At 38.4% G+C, this 15,985-nt stretch overlaps 1 protein-coding gene across 12 annotated transcripts in view; it reads right to left on the reverse strand.

The window, feature by feature from the left end:
• Positions 1-2,199: 2,199 nt before the first annotated feature.
• LOC129249348 (mucin-19) overlaps positions 2,200-15,985 on the reverse strand; it is a 98,746-nt gene continuing 84,960 nt past the window's right edge. For all 12 annotated transcript variants that reach the window (XM_054889122.1, XM_054889128.1, XM_054889126.1 and 9 more), the window contains 7 exons: positions 10,270-12,760; positions 9,942-10,203; positions 9,672-9,882; positions 9,360-9,600; positions 9,018-9,267; positions 8,561-8,920; positions 2,200-8,494 (listed from right to left, as the gene is read on the reverse strand). In XM_054889122.1, coding sequence (XP_054745097.1) covers positions 5,635-8,494; positions 8,561-8,920; positions 9,018-9,267; positions 9,360-9,600; positions 9,672-9,882; positions 9,942-10,203; positions 10,270-12,760 — 6,675 coding nt within the window. In that variant the 3' untranslated portion in view covers positions 2,200-5,634. The remainder of the gene's footprint in view (positions 8,495-8,560; positions 8,921-9,017; positions 9,268-9,359; positions 9,601-9,671; positions 9,883-9,941; positions 10,204-10,269; positions 12,761-15,985) is intronic.

Below are 15,985 nucleotides of genomic sequence, written 5' to 3' on the forward strand. Positions count from 1 at the left end.
TGGCAGCACTGTCAATGTGACAATTCATGCAACTGATAGATTTGTTGAAAAATTGCAAATAGATTTGTTGCATTTATGAACGCGCTGTGCAGTAAAATGGAATTGTTACTAAGTTTGGTCATGGACGATGTATGTGAGGAAAAAACCGATAGTCTTTTATTAAATGTAAGAAAAAAAACCGTGCAAAGCTTAAGAGAAGGACATATCTTGTCAAAAGTTTAATATCAAAAAATTGATTTTAAGTCTAAAAGCGCTTTTATTCTTTCTTTCTCCAAAGCAAGTGTTTCTCTCTCCACAGCCAAGACTTCATCGTGACGAGCCTGTTCTTTTATCGCCTCATCTTCTAAAAAATTCATAATTTCGCTATTTGCAGTTTTTCGAGACTGTGCGGTTGTACGACTTGAAGTTTGTGGAGAATTTGATGGCTCAACACCATTAGGTTCCGTTAATATCGACATCGGCAGCTCAACTGAGCTTTGTAAATTTTGAGTGGGCACATTGATTGAGTGCCTGGTACCATACACCTCATCAAAGTCTTCGTAGTGAAGCCATGATGTTGATTCTCTACCGGATGTATTGTCTCTTTTTTTTATTCGCTTATATGTGATGAGTAAATTAGCAAATTTTCGCTGGGCGATGTTTCTATCTATTTTTAAATCTTTATTAACTTTTTTTACTTCATCTACGACCTTAGCCCAGAGCACGCTCTTTTTCCTCCTTCCCGACGTGAACTCGTTCTCCATGCTCAGTCGGACTCTGAGCAGTAATTTTATCTCCGATGTACTAAAGTAATCACTAAAACCAAGAAAAGTATAATAAAATAAAGTTTAAATATCGTATTTTTCAACAATTTTTGTATTAAAGGGTATATTCAGAAACGCATTATAAATGCGCAGTAATTGCAGCGCAGGCAACACTGCCAATGTGACAAGTGATGCAATTGATAAATTTGTTAACGATTTGCAAAAAGATTTTTTGCATTTATGAACGCGTTTTACACTAAAATAGAAGTATTATTGAGTTTAGTTGTTGACGATATATTTGAAGTAAAAAGTGATAGTTTTTTGCTAAATTAAAGAAAAAAAAGACATGTAAAGCTAAAAAGAAGATTACATATAGTAAGATGTTCATTAAAACGAAAAATTCCCAAAAATAAATCTTTTTTTCCTAGTCGCTAATGCTGTTTTATTGTGATTGTAATTCATTACTTTTCCAATTTTCAAAAAAAAAAAAATCTTTTTTTGAAACAATTAGAAAATTTTCGCTGCGCGATTTGCCCGTCTATTTTCAAATCTTTTTTCACTTTTTTTTCTTTCTTCCGCCACCGTATTCCACAAAACACTCTTTCCTCCTCCCTGAAGCAAATTCACTTTCCATGCTCAGTCGGACTCTGAGAAGCAACTTTACTTCCGATGTACTTAGATAATCGCTAAAATCAAGAAAAATGTAATAAAATATTGTTTTAATAACGTATATTTAATATATCTTTGCATTAAAAGCTAAAAAAATTAGTTTTATACTCACTTTTCATCAGACATCATATTAGCGTAATCAGCGGCAGTATTAAAATTTTTCCTGCAAATAATGCGTGACGTTTGATACAAAAATGGCGTTTTGGAACGCGATGCATTTGCAGTACTGCCATATTTGCATTTCTGAACGCATTGCCAACACTGCAAAAGTACGTTGCGCATTATAATGCGTTTCTGAATATACCCAAAAGCTAAAATAAATAATTAAATACCCACTTTTCATCAGACATTGTACTAGCGTATTTATTGGCAGTGTGAAAATTTTTGCTGCAAATAATGCATGACTTTTGATACAAAAATGACGTTTAAGAACGCGTTGCATTTGCAGTACTGCCATATTTGCATTTTTGAACGCACTGCTCACTCTGAAATGGTATGTTGCGCATTATAATGCATTGTTGAACATACCGATAGTCAGAACATAATTAATTGAATGACGTTGCTTTTTAGTGACCTCTATTGGTTATTGTTGGTGTTGTAGCAGCATAAACATTCCCTTTACATATACGGGGAATGCTGCTGAAGTGACAATCCTTGTAAGCCTCCAATTACTTAGAACCGACTGTAGAACCTCTACTGGTCGCTTATAGTTGGAATAATTTCCACAGTTCTATCCCAATTTAAAACTTCTTCCGTTTAAAGAAAAAAAAAAAAACAAATGCTCATATGCATTTTGTAAGATTTTCTTATTTTTATTTATTTATAAGTAAACGTTTAAACTTTTTGTAGTTGATCTTAATTACGTTAATATCATTTATGAATGCAGTAATTCATTTTGTTTTTGTTTGTTTGCTGGTTGCTTGCTATTGTATGCAAATATGCATGCATGCACTAATAATTATTTAATTATTTGATGCTTCGTTATTTTATTTTGCTTAAACGATACATACAATATATTTATAAAGACATATATATGTATATATGTATGGATGTGTGTAATACGTATGTATGTATGTCCGCTTGTATTGTATGGTATGGATGTTTGCATGCATGTATACATAAATAATAAGTTAATATTATAATTACAAGTTTTTTAATTTAAATTTTCCAGTTTAAATAGCATTTTCATTACATTAAATTAAGTATTTAACGTATGTGTGTGCCCGTATGATTTGATTAGCCAAATCTTGATCGTATTTCAAGTAAATGTGCTTTTACATATAATTTTAACACCTCAGTATATATTTAGTTTTATTTTTATCTTTTTAATTTACTACTATTCAAAATTTCCTTTTAATGTTTTAAATGGTGAAAAATGTGATTACAATTTATTTAGATTTACAATAAATATTTATTAGGCTTTACAAAAGATTGATTAGCGCCTTTTTATTTGCACGCCACTCACACATGTTACTTATATATAACGGATATAACGATAGAACATTTTATAAGCATATCTCTAAATTCGAACATAACTCGAGCAGCCGCCCATACAAATAAAAACGGACTAAAATATTTTGGAAATGTCCTTTTCTAACCGACAAACAAATGTTTAATTTAAAATACCTAAAAATCCAGTCTGAATCTCCAGCCAAAACGATGCGAAGGACTTAAATTTGGAAAGCATCTGATCCCCAACTAGGTTTACCAATTCAAACTGCTTTCAAGATAAATGAAATCGAAAAAAATAATGTTTTATACATGCAAGTTCCACAAAAATAATTGTACCACGATACGAGATATTGTTTTAAGTGAAAAACCAATCAGCACGTTGCAGTGGCAGAGCAAAAACCCTACATATTCAAAGCCGAAAAACAATATAAATAAAAAATATTTATAAAAATTTTTATTTTCAAAAATAAAAATTAAATTATAATTGTTTTATTAAAATAAAATTAAAATAAAGTATTACTAAAAACGATTATAGTATGATACAAGTTATTCCTACTAATGTATTTATAAAATATGTGTGAATCAATGCAATAATGTAATTTTATAAAAAAAAAAAAAAAAAAAACTAAACATGCAGACATCGTCAATTGCGATAAAGTATGTGTGTATATTTTTGTTTGTAGTCTTTCTTCTTTGCTTTTTATGCTCTTCATTTGCATTGAATATCAATATGCAAAGACTACACTTTGCTCACGCACACGCAATACATACACATGTTCATAAGCGTTTCTTATGAAATTTGGTTTGTTGAACAGAAAAAAAATTCGAAATCGAAAATCCTACACTTTAACGAGCATTCGAATCGTTCGCTTTATCTAAATATTAGAAACCACTATTGCCATGAAGCGTATTAAGATAAACAAATAGATCTTGGTGATAAGGCTTTGCCGTTTTTTTTTTTTGTTTGTTTGACTAAAGCGCACGACAATCATTTTCGCATGGCAATTAGTTGAAATTCTTAAACTTGTTTACGGTCAAGTAACATTGTTAGTCCAGGTGCGTTAAGCCTGGGCACGGCTTATCAAAACTAACTACGATGCTCTGTTAGCGCTAATTTAAAATAAATATTCCTCTAAACTGTTTGCGATAATTTTTTATGTTATCGATTTCTCACAATTTTAACTGAATAAAAATAAAACCAAAAGATAAATAAAATCAAACAATCGCATAGATTTTTGATTGGCAACAAACAGATTAATTTACTATCATATTCTTAATTTGCCTGAATTTGCATTAATTTTTTATTACTTTTCTCGTTACAACTACAAACTGTAATAATTAGCATAATATAATCATACGTGTAATTAGATGAATATCAAAAAAAAAATATATATAATTTATAAAATACACACGTTTAAGAAAATATATCTATATATAAGTTGTCTATTCAATTATATACGCTTTGTGTTTTCTCATTTGAATTCTGCAAGCGTTTTCGAGTATTACGCTTACCAGTACATTACAATACTACCATTATCATTATATATTACAACGATCATTATCAGCATTATAATAAACGTCATAAGCTCAAAATTTATCGTTGCCGTTTGTAGATTTACTTGTGCATTTTACTTTTTTAGGTAAATTATTAAGCAATCCAATTAAATTAAATTGTCGTTACGAGCTAACTTGGTTATTTATTTTTTCTGTATTTTTTACTTTTTTGTTTTAGCAATAATTTATAGTAATAACTCTTCATTTATTATAATCTGTTTATAATTATAAGCGCTTTTCATAATATATTTACTTTTCCTTTCTGCTTAGCCAATCAAATTTCATTATATTGCAGCAGATCAATACAAAACCATTATATAAATGGAAGGAGAGAAGTATGTTTGCGAAATTGTTACAAGTTCTGCAACTTGTCAAATGAAAATGCAGCAGCAGCGTGAATGACAAGTGCTCGAGTAAAAATTATAGAGAAGTGTTTTGGCTGTGAAGCAACAAAACGACGGTTGCAGCAGTTGCCATTTTGCGCTTTCAAGGTCGACGCACTTTCTCATTGAATAGTGTTTAGGAGCATGGTGGAGAATTTAGGTGTAGTGAACATCACACTGTTAGCCTGATCTTAGTGATTTTAGAGGAATCAGCTGACTTGCTGTCGTAACAGGGGATGTGGCAACGGTTTCTTTATGACAAAACTGAGATTGTGTTGATGATATAAGAAAAAAAACCAGCGCATCCACTGCTCATGTTAATTCGGTGTCGTCTGAACAACAACTCATTGGAAGCTCGTAAGATTACTTATGAAATGAGCGGCCACAATTCTGCTGCCAAATCTTCTATGACATGGTAGCCCAAGTTAGTCTCACAATTTTGCTTTGGACTGGCAAACCTTGTAATCTTTGAGGTTATCTCCGCAGGAACACAATAAAATTGTGCAGTAAGTTCACTTAACCTTTTAAATGGAGAAGATGTCTGATTTTACAGCAGTATATCAAAGTATTTATGGATCTGTTAGCTGTTACAACCACAATATTTATGGGCTGCGATTGAAGTTTTATGATTTTTGCTTTGCTAATACTAGTATTTTACCCCTTGGTATCCACTCCTCTCCCACACTCCCCAATTTCACTTAATCCTTGCATTACTCTACATACAATAAATTCATACATTCTATTCACATTCCATATTATTTGTTTTTACTCGTTCGCTACTTGCGCGCTTTGTTCTATTTATTTGTCATCAGTCGCGTAGTACGTCGCAGTACTCATTCATTTTTTTCCTCCGCCTCGCTGTTTGTAGACAAATTCAATGTTGCTTCCAGGCTGCCGCTCGATTGGCGTGTATGGCGTGTTGAGCGCAATTCGCGTCGCTTTTCAGGCGGCTGTTCATTTAGTGAATGATCAGTGACCGTTCGTGGTCGTTTCAAACGGCTGGATGAACGTCGATGCTCTTCATTGGCGGAAGCTGCCGCTGCCGCTGCCGCAGCTGCAGCTGCAGCAGATGTCGATGGGGTAGGGGTTGTATTGCCACTAGTAACACCACCACCACCGCCACCTCCGGCCATGCTGGCAGCTACTGCTGATTCTAAATCCTCTACACTACCATGACTGCTTGATGCCACACTTGGGACAGTCGAAGTTGGTGTGTTTTGTGGCTTTTTAAGTATTGGCTGTATTATTAGCTCGTCCGCTTCCTCATACGGTGGTGGCAATTTAGCTGCATCAGCAGCATTTGTGATTGTCAACGAAATGCGCGATTCACTACGTTCAGAGCGCTCACTGCTGGAACTGGCACCGGAGCTTATCGGTGGTGCAATGGTAATGGTGGTCTGCGATGGTAGGTTGGCCGCAATGCCAGCGGAATTTAACGGTGTCAGTGTGACTTTGTCGGCCTCGGGCATCGCAGCGCCACCACCACCACCACTACCACCCATACCAACATTAACGCTCCTTAAGCTCTTCTCTATGCTGGTCATGCCACCGCCAAGATTTAGTGGTAGCCCACTAGCTAGCATAGCAGCGGATAATTCATCCTTAGCGCTTGCTAACGCTGCGGCATGTGAATCAATTCTTGGACGCTTAGATTTGTGATGATCATCAATTTGGGCATTAGAAATTGAATTGGACACACCGCTGGTGCTCATACTCGTTGCAACTGAGGTGGGTATTAGAGAGATGCCAGATCCGAGTCCTAAAGTTTTCGTATAGTATTCCATTTGTTGTTTAAAGGCATCCTTGGTCAAGGCATCCGGGTCAATCATGTTGCTACTACTACCACCGCCACCGCCGGCGCCACCTCGTTGGCGTTTCGAGGAACTCGAAGTGCTGCTGCTGCTGCCGCTACCGCCACCCATAGATGACGCGCTACTGGTAGGTGGCGCAGTCAAGCCCGCCAAACTTGCCAACGAACCAGGAGCGGTCAATGCTTGTGCCATATCGGCGATCATCGCTGGTGCAAAGTCGCTTGGTAGACCAAGTATTTGCGGTAATTGTGCAGCTAGGGCAGCAGCTGCCGCTTTCGAGGCATTCTTGCTCGACGAAGCCGACGATGTTGACGCCGACGAAGACGTGGAAGTCGTTTGGCTACCGCCAGTTAGTGAGGCAGGGAATTTGCCTTGTGAAAAAGCCTGTAATGTGGCCAAATCTGTTGGCAATTGACTTCGCGCTAAGCTCTCCATCCATTTTTGCTGCTCTTTGGCAGCTTGCTTTTCTGCCTGAGCCGCTTGTGCAGCAGCGATCGACGCAGCTGAATTGTTGTTGGACGAGCGTTTGTCACTAGAAGATGATTGTGGTGATGGCGCATTTATTTGTGGGATTCCTAATGAACTCAGTAAGCGTGTACTTTGTGCTAAATCCATGCGACTGAGAGACTCAAGCAAATGTGGATCCGTGCCCGGCAATAGCAGACTCGAGAGCTGTGCCATTTCAGCTACCTGGGCGGCAGCACGACTGGCCGCTGATTGACGCCCGCTGCTACGTGATGACGATTGAGAGCTACTTACGCTAGTTGGTGGTTGACCAGCCGTTCCCATACTCGCCATTACATTCATAAGATTTGCCACAGAAGCAGCTGAGGATGACGACGACGTAGATGAACGCGAATTACTTGATTTCGATTGAGATTGATGAGACTTCGACTGCGTTGTGGAGGAACTGCCTCCCGATGAAGTTACTCCTGCACCACCATTCAATAAGTTGTACTGTTGTGCCAACTGATCATAAGCTGAGCCAAGTCCCGATGAGCCCAGCGAATATGGATTCAAGCTGCCAAGGCCCATTGGTGGATAAAGTAACGACGGATTGGGGAACAGGTACGGAAAACAGCCTGTCAATTGTGATGCTGCAGCAGCTGCAGCGTTGGCGTTTTTATTGGACGAACCTCCAATGCTGCTACCAGAATTACCACTATTGCCCGAGTTGCCCGCCAAAGCACCCAAGTTCATAGCATTTTGCTGTGCATCATTTTTATTTTTCTTGCTGGATGACCCACCGGATTGCGAATTTTTACCAGTGCCTGAATTCCCAGTGTTAGTATTCGTTCCACCCAAACCTGCCAGCGCCGATCCAGCAGCCATTAAAGTAGCCAGTGTTTGCGGATCCATCGTCGCCAAATTACCAAGGCCTCCCATACTAGCCAAACTAGCAAACAAATTCATACTGTTCAAATTATTCAGTCCAGGTATATTACCCATAGCAGGCATGCCAGCAAACGGCATTGATAACAACGGGTTCTTTGGATCGAAGGCGCCAAGTGGATTCTTTGGATCAAATGTACCTAGTCCAGGCAAACTGGCCAAAATATTTGGGTTCAATCCAGCCAATGTCCCAAACTGCATGGCGGCATTCGCTTGATCGATAGCCGATTGCCGTGAAGACTTCTTGGAAGACACAGTGGGCGATGGAGCTGGTGACGATTGTGTGGATGAAGATTGTTGTTGTTGTACATGGGCTCCTGATGACGAGCTGCTTGAAGTTGATGATGGTCGACCTCCGTGTGATGATTTACTTGTCGATGCATAATTACTAGTATCCATCGAACTAAGTTTTGGCGATGGAATAGACATTGGATTTTGTATTTGTTCCAACCATTTTGGATCGACCTCGTAAGCAGGATTCTCAGTCAGCCTAGTTGTTGAGAAATGAAAAACATACAATTTTTATCTTTCTAAAACAAACAATAATTTATCATACCATTGCATCAGACGCTTCAGTTGTGGGGCTTTGCTACCAGAAATACGCTTGCCGGTTTGCTTATTGACCACAGGCACGGGCTCCTCGCCAGTCAGTCCTTGTGAGCCAGCCATTGTTGTCTGTTGTTGGTGTTGTGCATGGGATTGTGCAGATTGTGAGCCAGCCGCTTTGTTCATTTGAGAGACAGACGCCTGATGTGCCGAATTACTACTTTGTTGCCGATTCGAACGTCGACTGTTTGTATTGGTACTGGTACTGGCCGCAGAGTTACCGAAATCTATATTCAGTTGATCTGTGAGTGGCGTGGTCATGTCTGTCAGCCACTTATTCACCTTCAAGTCAGGCACGTTATATTTAGCGCTGCAGACATCAAAAATTAAAAAAAAACACCATATTTTTCGTTATTTCAAGCTTCCAGATGGCTAAAAGTAGTGGACATATAAAAGTAGCTTCTTACCTCAACTTCATAGCTTGTTCCATTTCGGCCAGCATAGCTTCATAGGCTTTGCGTTGCGCCGGGGGTAAGCATTGCATCATCTTTTGTTGTTGCTTAAGCAGAGTTTGCGGATCTGAAGCCATGGTTTGGGCAACGATAGCATTAATGTCTTTTAAGGACAGAGAACCGCTCATCAATGGCAATCCACTGCTCGATGTAGAGGGTACAGGCGCTGGGGAAGGCATTGAAATATTTCCACCTGATTTGGACTCTGCAAGCGATTAGAAAAAAGCACGAGTTATTATTTGCATTTATATGAGTGATATAATTAGGCTAAAAATAGGCTCAGAGACTCAAACTCACTTCCGGGCACTGTCGTAACAGTGATAGTGAACGGTTTTTGATTTTGCTGATTTTGATTTGATACTGAAGTCGGCAGACTAGCAGGAGTTACCGATACGCTCGGTGGTATTTGTGGTTTCTTTGACGACGGCAAAGATGGGTCAGGGAAAGTTTTCTGTTCCTTGGCAGCTGATAGACCCAATACGATTTCATCTAGCTTCTTACGTTTCTTCTCTTTGCCAATAACGGGTTCTTCAATAGTCTGCAAGAAAAATTAATCAGCATAAGTTTCGTTGTTGCTAAGCGAGAATAACATTAACATGCCCAACTTACGCAATTATTTTTCTTCATTAATTTGTTCAGAGTATCATCCAGTTTGCCTTTGCCGCCCATAGATGGAAAAGCGGAACTCAGGGAAGCTTGTAAATGCGATGTAGACGACTTCTTTGAAGGCATTGAAAAATCCTGTACTTCACTTAAATCAATGGCACCGGAAACGTTAGAAGCAGATTTTAGCATATCTGTCATGTTCATTCGTGGTAGGCTGAGTGGGAGAAAGATGTGTTATAAATAAATCATAGAAAAATGTATTAATATATGTACCTTGAAGACAAGTCCATTGGTCCACTAATGGACGTTGGTGGCGTTTTAAGTGGTGGTACTGCCGGCTTGCTGAATTGGCCAGATGACTGCCGTGCAAGTGATGCGTGCTGATGTGCAGGTGGCGGTTGTAATGGCATGCTTGCAGCGGACGCTGTAGGTGCTGCTGGTGAAACAGATGAAGCACTGCGACGTCCAGATGGTTGTGCAGTAGCAGCTAATGGTTCCATATTTGCGATTTCAGTCTCCCAATCTTTTAGACCCACTAGAAATAATAAACAATTATTTACGGATGTTGAAATGTGTGTGAATATATATTCGGCCTACTCACTATTTTGTGAACTATTCAGCAGCGCATGCAGTTTAGCTCGCTCAGTCTCAACGTCAATTGCTATATGGCGTTTTCGTTTCTTGCCTATACTTTGTGTGGCAGGTGGAAGAGGAGCCGGCACACTGTTTGGCATATTGACTGGCTGTGCCACCGGCGCAGTGGCGTTCAACGCTGTCGTCGCGGCAGCTGAGGCTGGTGTCATGGTCATTCCTGGCAACAGTGCTGATAGCGTATTCGCAGACAACGAATTTGAATTATTTCCGCCAGCGGCAGCTGCTGCGACTGCAGCTGCTACTGCGGCATTTATACTGTTAGCATCCAATGGTGGAACACTCATGTTACTAATGCCTTTACCTGAGCTATTAACACCGGCGACAGTTGTTGGCGGCGGTAACAGCCCAAGGGGAATATTAGTGCTAACAGCGGGCGGAGCTGTAACGGGAACTGGTGGAGCTGGTACAGTACCAGCGACCTGTGGCATCTGTGATGTCTGCAAATGTTTTGTAACACCCAGTTCGGTAGTTATAGTGATTACATCAGGGGTCGATGGCGGCCGCTCGATATTTTTCAGATGTGGTATAGCCTCATGCAGGCAAATATTAAGATCAATGCCCTTGCAGCCGGCAAACGCGGTATAATTTCTATTTACTGTCCATTTGTTCGTCTCCACACAGATAACGATGTGCGCAATTCTTCGTTCAAGAGCGAAATCTTTGAACCAGCGTATCATGCACATTTCCAATTTGGGCTTATCCTGCTTTTGCTTCACGGTAGAGGGTTGTATGACCTCCAAGTCGGGGAAACGTGCCTTTAATTCAGCCGCTTGCTTCTTGCACTCTTCTTCAACTGCTTTTTCCTTTTCTTTCATGACATCCTCATCATCAGGATCAGTGGCTCCTGTTGTGGCTACGGCCAAATCGAGTATTTCTTCATCGGCAGTGGACTTTGGATTTTCATCTGCTGCGTCTGTAACAGCACTTCCATCTTTCGAGATCGATTCTTCTGCGTTTGGCTTTGTACTTTCAGAATCTTCCTTAGAAGACAATTCACTGCCTTTACTTAATTCATTCTTCTTTGTAACAACTTCGTCTTCACTTTCATCTGATTTATTTTTGTCACTCTCATTTGCAGGACATATTAATTTTGCGTCTTCGCATGACTCCTTTTCTACATTTGATTCTAGTTCATCGGTTGGAGTGCCATTTATCTTGCTTGCAACTTCCGACTTCTCCGCAGTTGGAATTTTTTCGCCGACCTTATCGGCATCGTTATATGCGCTCAGTTCTTTAGACTTTTCATTATCAACAACAGCAATACCAGCGTCCAAGTCTTTTTTCTCGACGGCACTTTCGCTAACGTCCATTTTTTCACTACCGTCTTTGGGCATCTTTTCCACAATTTGCTCGGCGTCAATTTCGGAAAGCTCCTTGGAAGAAACGCCTTCATCAGATTTATCAATTGAGCTCAAATTCGTACTCTTTGTATCAAAGTTTGGTATCTCGTGTATTAGATTGGAATCTTTACCTTCAGTATTGGATTCATTCATTAAGCCTAGACCAGTCGGTTCTTTATTTACTGATGAAGCATTGCTTAAGCTAAAATCTTCATTGGATTCATTTTGTCGGTCAGTCTTTTTATCACTTAGCTCCTCTGAAACCGCACAAGGCTCAGTATCTGTCTTACCTTTGTCACTGGTGAGTTTGTCAGCAACATCTACTGACTTTTCAGTTTTTACTTCTGCTTTCACTGACGTAAATTGCTCCTTTTTGATGAGACTGTCTTTTGTGAGTAACTCATCATCCAGATCAATTACCTCACCCTTAACAGTTGGTACCGCCGATGGCAAGCGATCCGCGTTAAAAGACTCTAGTTTTATTGAACGCTGAATTTGTGCTTCCAATTCACGTATAAAACGCTTTTCTGATTCAGCAAAACTGAAACTTGGATCATTAAAAATGAACGTTTCCGAACGGTAAAGACCATGTTTCAACACGGCCGATATTATCTCTTTGTCATGTTTACCAGGTTCCCACCAATCAGGTGTGTCTGCATTCATCTGACACAACTTCAGACGCTCCTCTAATTGCGGATGCCGGGCTACTTCGCGCAATTTCGACAGCAATTCCAGTCGCTCTAATATTAATTTTGCGTGATCCTCGCTAATTTCTTCGATTATCCCTTCGAGGCCACGTTCATTATCGTTAAGTTTGATGCCAGCCTTACGCTTGCACATTGCTATGAATACCTTGTAGTAATCACTTAGCGTCTCATCACTTTTACGTTCCAAATGAGCCATTTGCTTGAATTTGGTCCAATCTGGTGCCAAAATAATGCCCAAAGCGGTGGGTGGTTGAAGATCCACACCATAGCCGGTTAGCACGCGCAAAAATTCATATTCTTCGCGTCTATTCCACTTTTTCGGTATTTGCTGGAGACGCTGACTCTCCCGTTCTTTAGCTGCCAATTCCATTTTGCCTTGCCGCTCCATTTTCTGCAAAATTGTTGAAGTGAGAAAATGTTTAGTAGTTTATGGTTAACATAAATCGAATGTCTTTTGTGGAGTTTGCAGGTATAAAAATATGTATTAAGAGATGTATGGGCATACAAAGTGTGTTGAATGAGTTAAGCAAACATTTTATGTTGAAATTGTGCAGTGATTACGAATGAAATCAAAGTTAATTAAAGTGCAACGTATTAGTAAATCCACCGCCAAATAATATTTTTTTACATAAAACACACAACTATAATACAAATAGTTATCTACTGTTAGCGCCACATATGTACATATACATATATGTACATGTATGCACAAGTAGGAAAATTATATTCTATTAATATGTAAGAGGAATTGTTTTATTGGAAAGAGGCAAATACTGTTTATAAAGCAGTGGTTACAACACACACAAAAAGTCAAATTCTAAACCTGCAAGCTACTAAAGTAGGAGTAAAGGGTGGGTTGCGATTGTACGACGAATGCACGACATTAGGGGGATTATCAATAATCAACGAGAGTATTGAGCTTCTTTATTTGCCTTTTAAAACTGAATGGGCTATAAAACTGCTTATCCACATTTTGTTTCCGATATTCTGTTTCAAAAATTTTTAATTTCGTCCAAATTTTTTCTAATTTTTATAGAAGATCATATTGTAATTTGTCGGTACTAACCACACGACATTTAAAGAGGGTGTGACGTTTTTTTTATGTTACTATACGGACTCGATATTACACTGAAAAAATTCACACTAAAAAAATTATTTTGCTGTTTTTTGTTTGCTCCATTCACAAAGAGACAATTTGGTACATTTTAAAGTTTTTCTTTGATAAAGGCAAAAATGCAAGTCAGGCCGCTGGCATCGTATGCGGCCAAACTGAAGCTAGTGCAGAACGATACATGCACAATATGTAACGTAGTCAACGCGAGAGAAACCCTGGAACACCTACTCTGCCACTGCCCTGCACTTAACAGAATACGAATAAACTGCTTAGAAAGTGTGGCAGATAAAAAAATTAGCAGCCTACTTGAATTATCCAAACTGTGTATCAAAGAAAAAATATAAGGTATACTCTCCATATTAACACTTGGTATTACTATGGATCAATTTCTGGTCTATGTGCGATCTAGAGGATCAATCAAGTCTAATCTAACCTTTTCTACAATGAAGCAATATAGAGCTCGATAAGAACTTTCTACGCCGACGGTAATTGATAAAAAGTTCAGATACTTGACTGTTTTCGGAATGCGGAAATAGTATTTCAATCGGAAATATTTGCAATACTTAAAATACTGGATAATTGCTGAAGGTGACGAGGACATAAAATCAAGGTTTGCAGTAACAGTCAAGCTGCTCCGTCCGTTCTTATCTTTTCAAAAATAGTCCAGGTGGAATGACCTTGGATTGGTTGAACTGACCATTTGCGTTTCTTCAGGGCGTCCAAATTGGCCGGAGCCAATAGCGAGAAAAATCGTGTACATCAAGGTTTTCATTAATAAAGCTCATGATAACCGTTGGTGCAGTACTGGCACCTGTAAAACAACCAAATGTTTTTTGAAAATGCCTAACAAGGTGGCAGCAAAATTCCTTATCGAACAGAGGAGGGAGCTACGAGCCTTGATAGCACAAATTAAGATGCACTATCCATGGGGACGACATATAGTCACCGTAGAGATCATCGACTAGCCAGTGTGTAAATCTGGTTTGGATAACGAGGAAAGTACAGATCATTTTCGTAACTGCAAGACCGGCTTTCGGCAGACTTAGATGGTAAATTTTTGGCTCGGATATATTGACTCATTGATATGAATTTAATTCCCTCTCCCTTGACAAATTGCTAAGATTCTCAAAAAATTTGAAGGAGGACGTATTTCTATTTCTATTTTCAGGAAAATATCAAGGCACGCACGACAAATTGAGAAGCTTGGTATGAATATCTTTCAAGGACCACACTAATATTACTATTATCGGAAAAAATAATTTCATAATATTTGAAATTTGATATAAGCTTAATAATTATAAGACAAACAAAGACTTCAATTGGAGAGCAATTTGAGAATTACGAATTACTCGAATTAGAAAATATAAAAAGGAGCATATGTGATAATTTTCCTGTGTATGTTTTCAAATTATTTGGAGATGTTAATGTAATGGGTGCAAAAAATATATGTACTAAATAAAATTTTCCAAGACCGATTTTTGCACCTATTACATTAACATACTAAATAAAATATAGTATATATTAGGGTGGGTCGTTTTAAAAATCGCTCATTGCTCTGTGAAAATCGTACATCAGAATTCGTTTTAGAGGTGTGGTTCCTTCGGCAAAGTTTCTTATTTTGATCCCTAGAATATGATTTTCACAGAGCAATGGGCGATTTTTTTGCCTCCCCCCAAATCGACCCGGCCTTGTATATATATATAATATAATATACAGCCATGGACAGATAAATAGCACAAATGTGAACCTTATACATATGTTAAGTTTTTAGTAGGAACTCTGATTTGATCAAATAAATTTGTTTGTTTATATTTATTACCGTTATTAAGCTTACATTTAAGCGAGGAATTTACCGTTTTTTTTTTCGATGGAATTTTTTGCGTTCTATTTTATTTATGCTTATTGCTGTTTTGAAGTGGACACAAAAATAGCACATTTTAACTTGTGCAGCGGAAAGTAAAACTTTAATATTGTTTCAGCGATTTTTAGTATAATTTTTGGTTTCTTAAATAAAATTTTAACGTAATTACTAAAAATGGGACGTGGAAAACATTGCATAGCTGAAATGATGATATGCTCTCGGAAAATGGTTTATAATGCTCTTAATTTAATTAAGAAAGATTCATCCTATCTAAGCAAAAAAAACGGAAAGAAAACCAAAGCCGCGAAAAACGGGTGTTAATGTGGGTAGAGCTATAATACGCAAGAGCAAACAGATCCTTTTAAGTCGGCACGGCAAATAATGCTTGAAATAAACCAAGAATCTGGTCTATAGGTGTCCAGAAAGCTTGTAGGAAGGCGACTTAACGAAGCCCAGCTGTTTGGCCGCATAAGCAGAAAAAAACACTCCTCTTAAAAAGACATATCAAACACCGACTTGCCTTTGCAGAAGCCCACAAAGACAAATCTATTCAGTTTTGGAAAAACGTACTTTGGACCGACGAAACAAAATAAATATGATGGGACTAGATGGAAAAACAATTGTACGTCATCCAAAAAATC

The sequence above is a fragment of the Anastrepha obliqua genome, chromosome 5, assembly GCF_027943255.1.
Source record: "Anastrepha obliqua isolate idAnaObli1 chromosome 5, idAnaObli1_1.0, whole genome shotgun sequence".
Lineage (NCBI taxonomy): Eukaryota > Metazoa > Arthropoda > Insecta > Diptera > Tephritidae > Anastrepha > Anastrepha obliqua.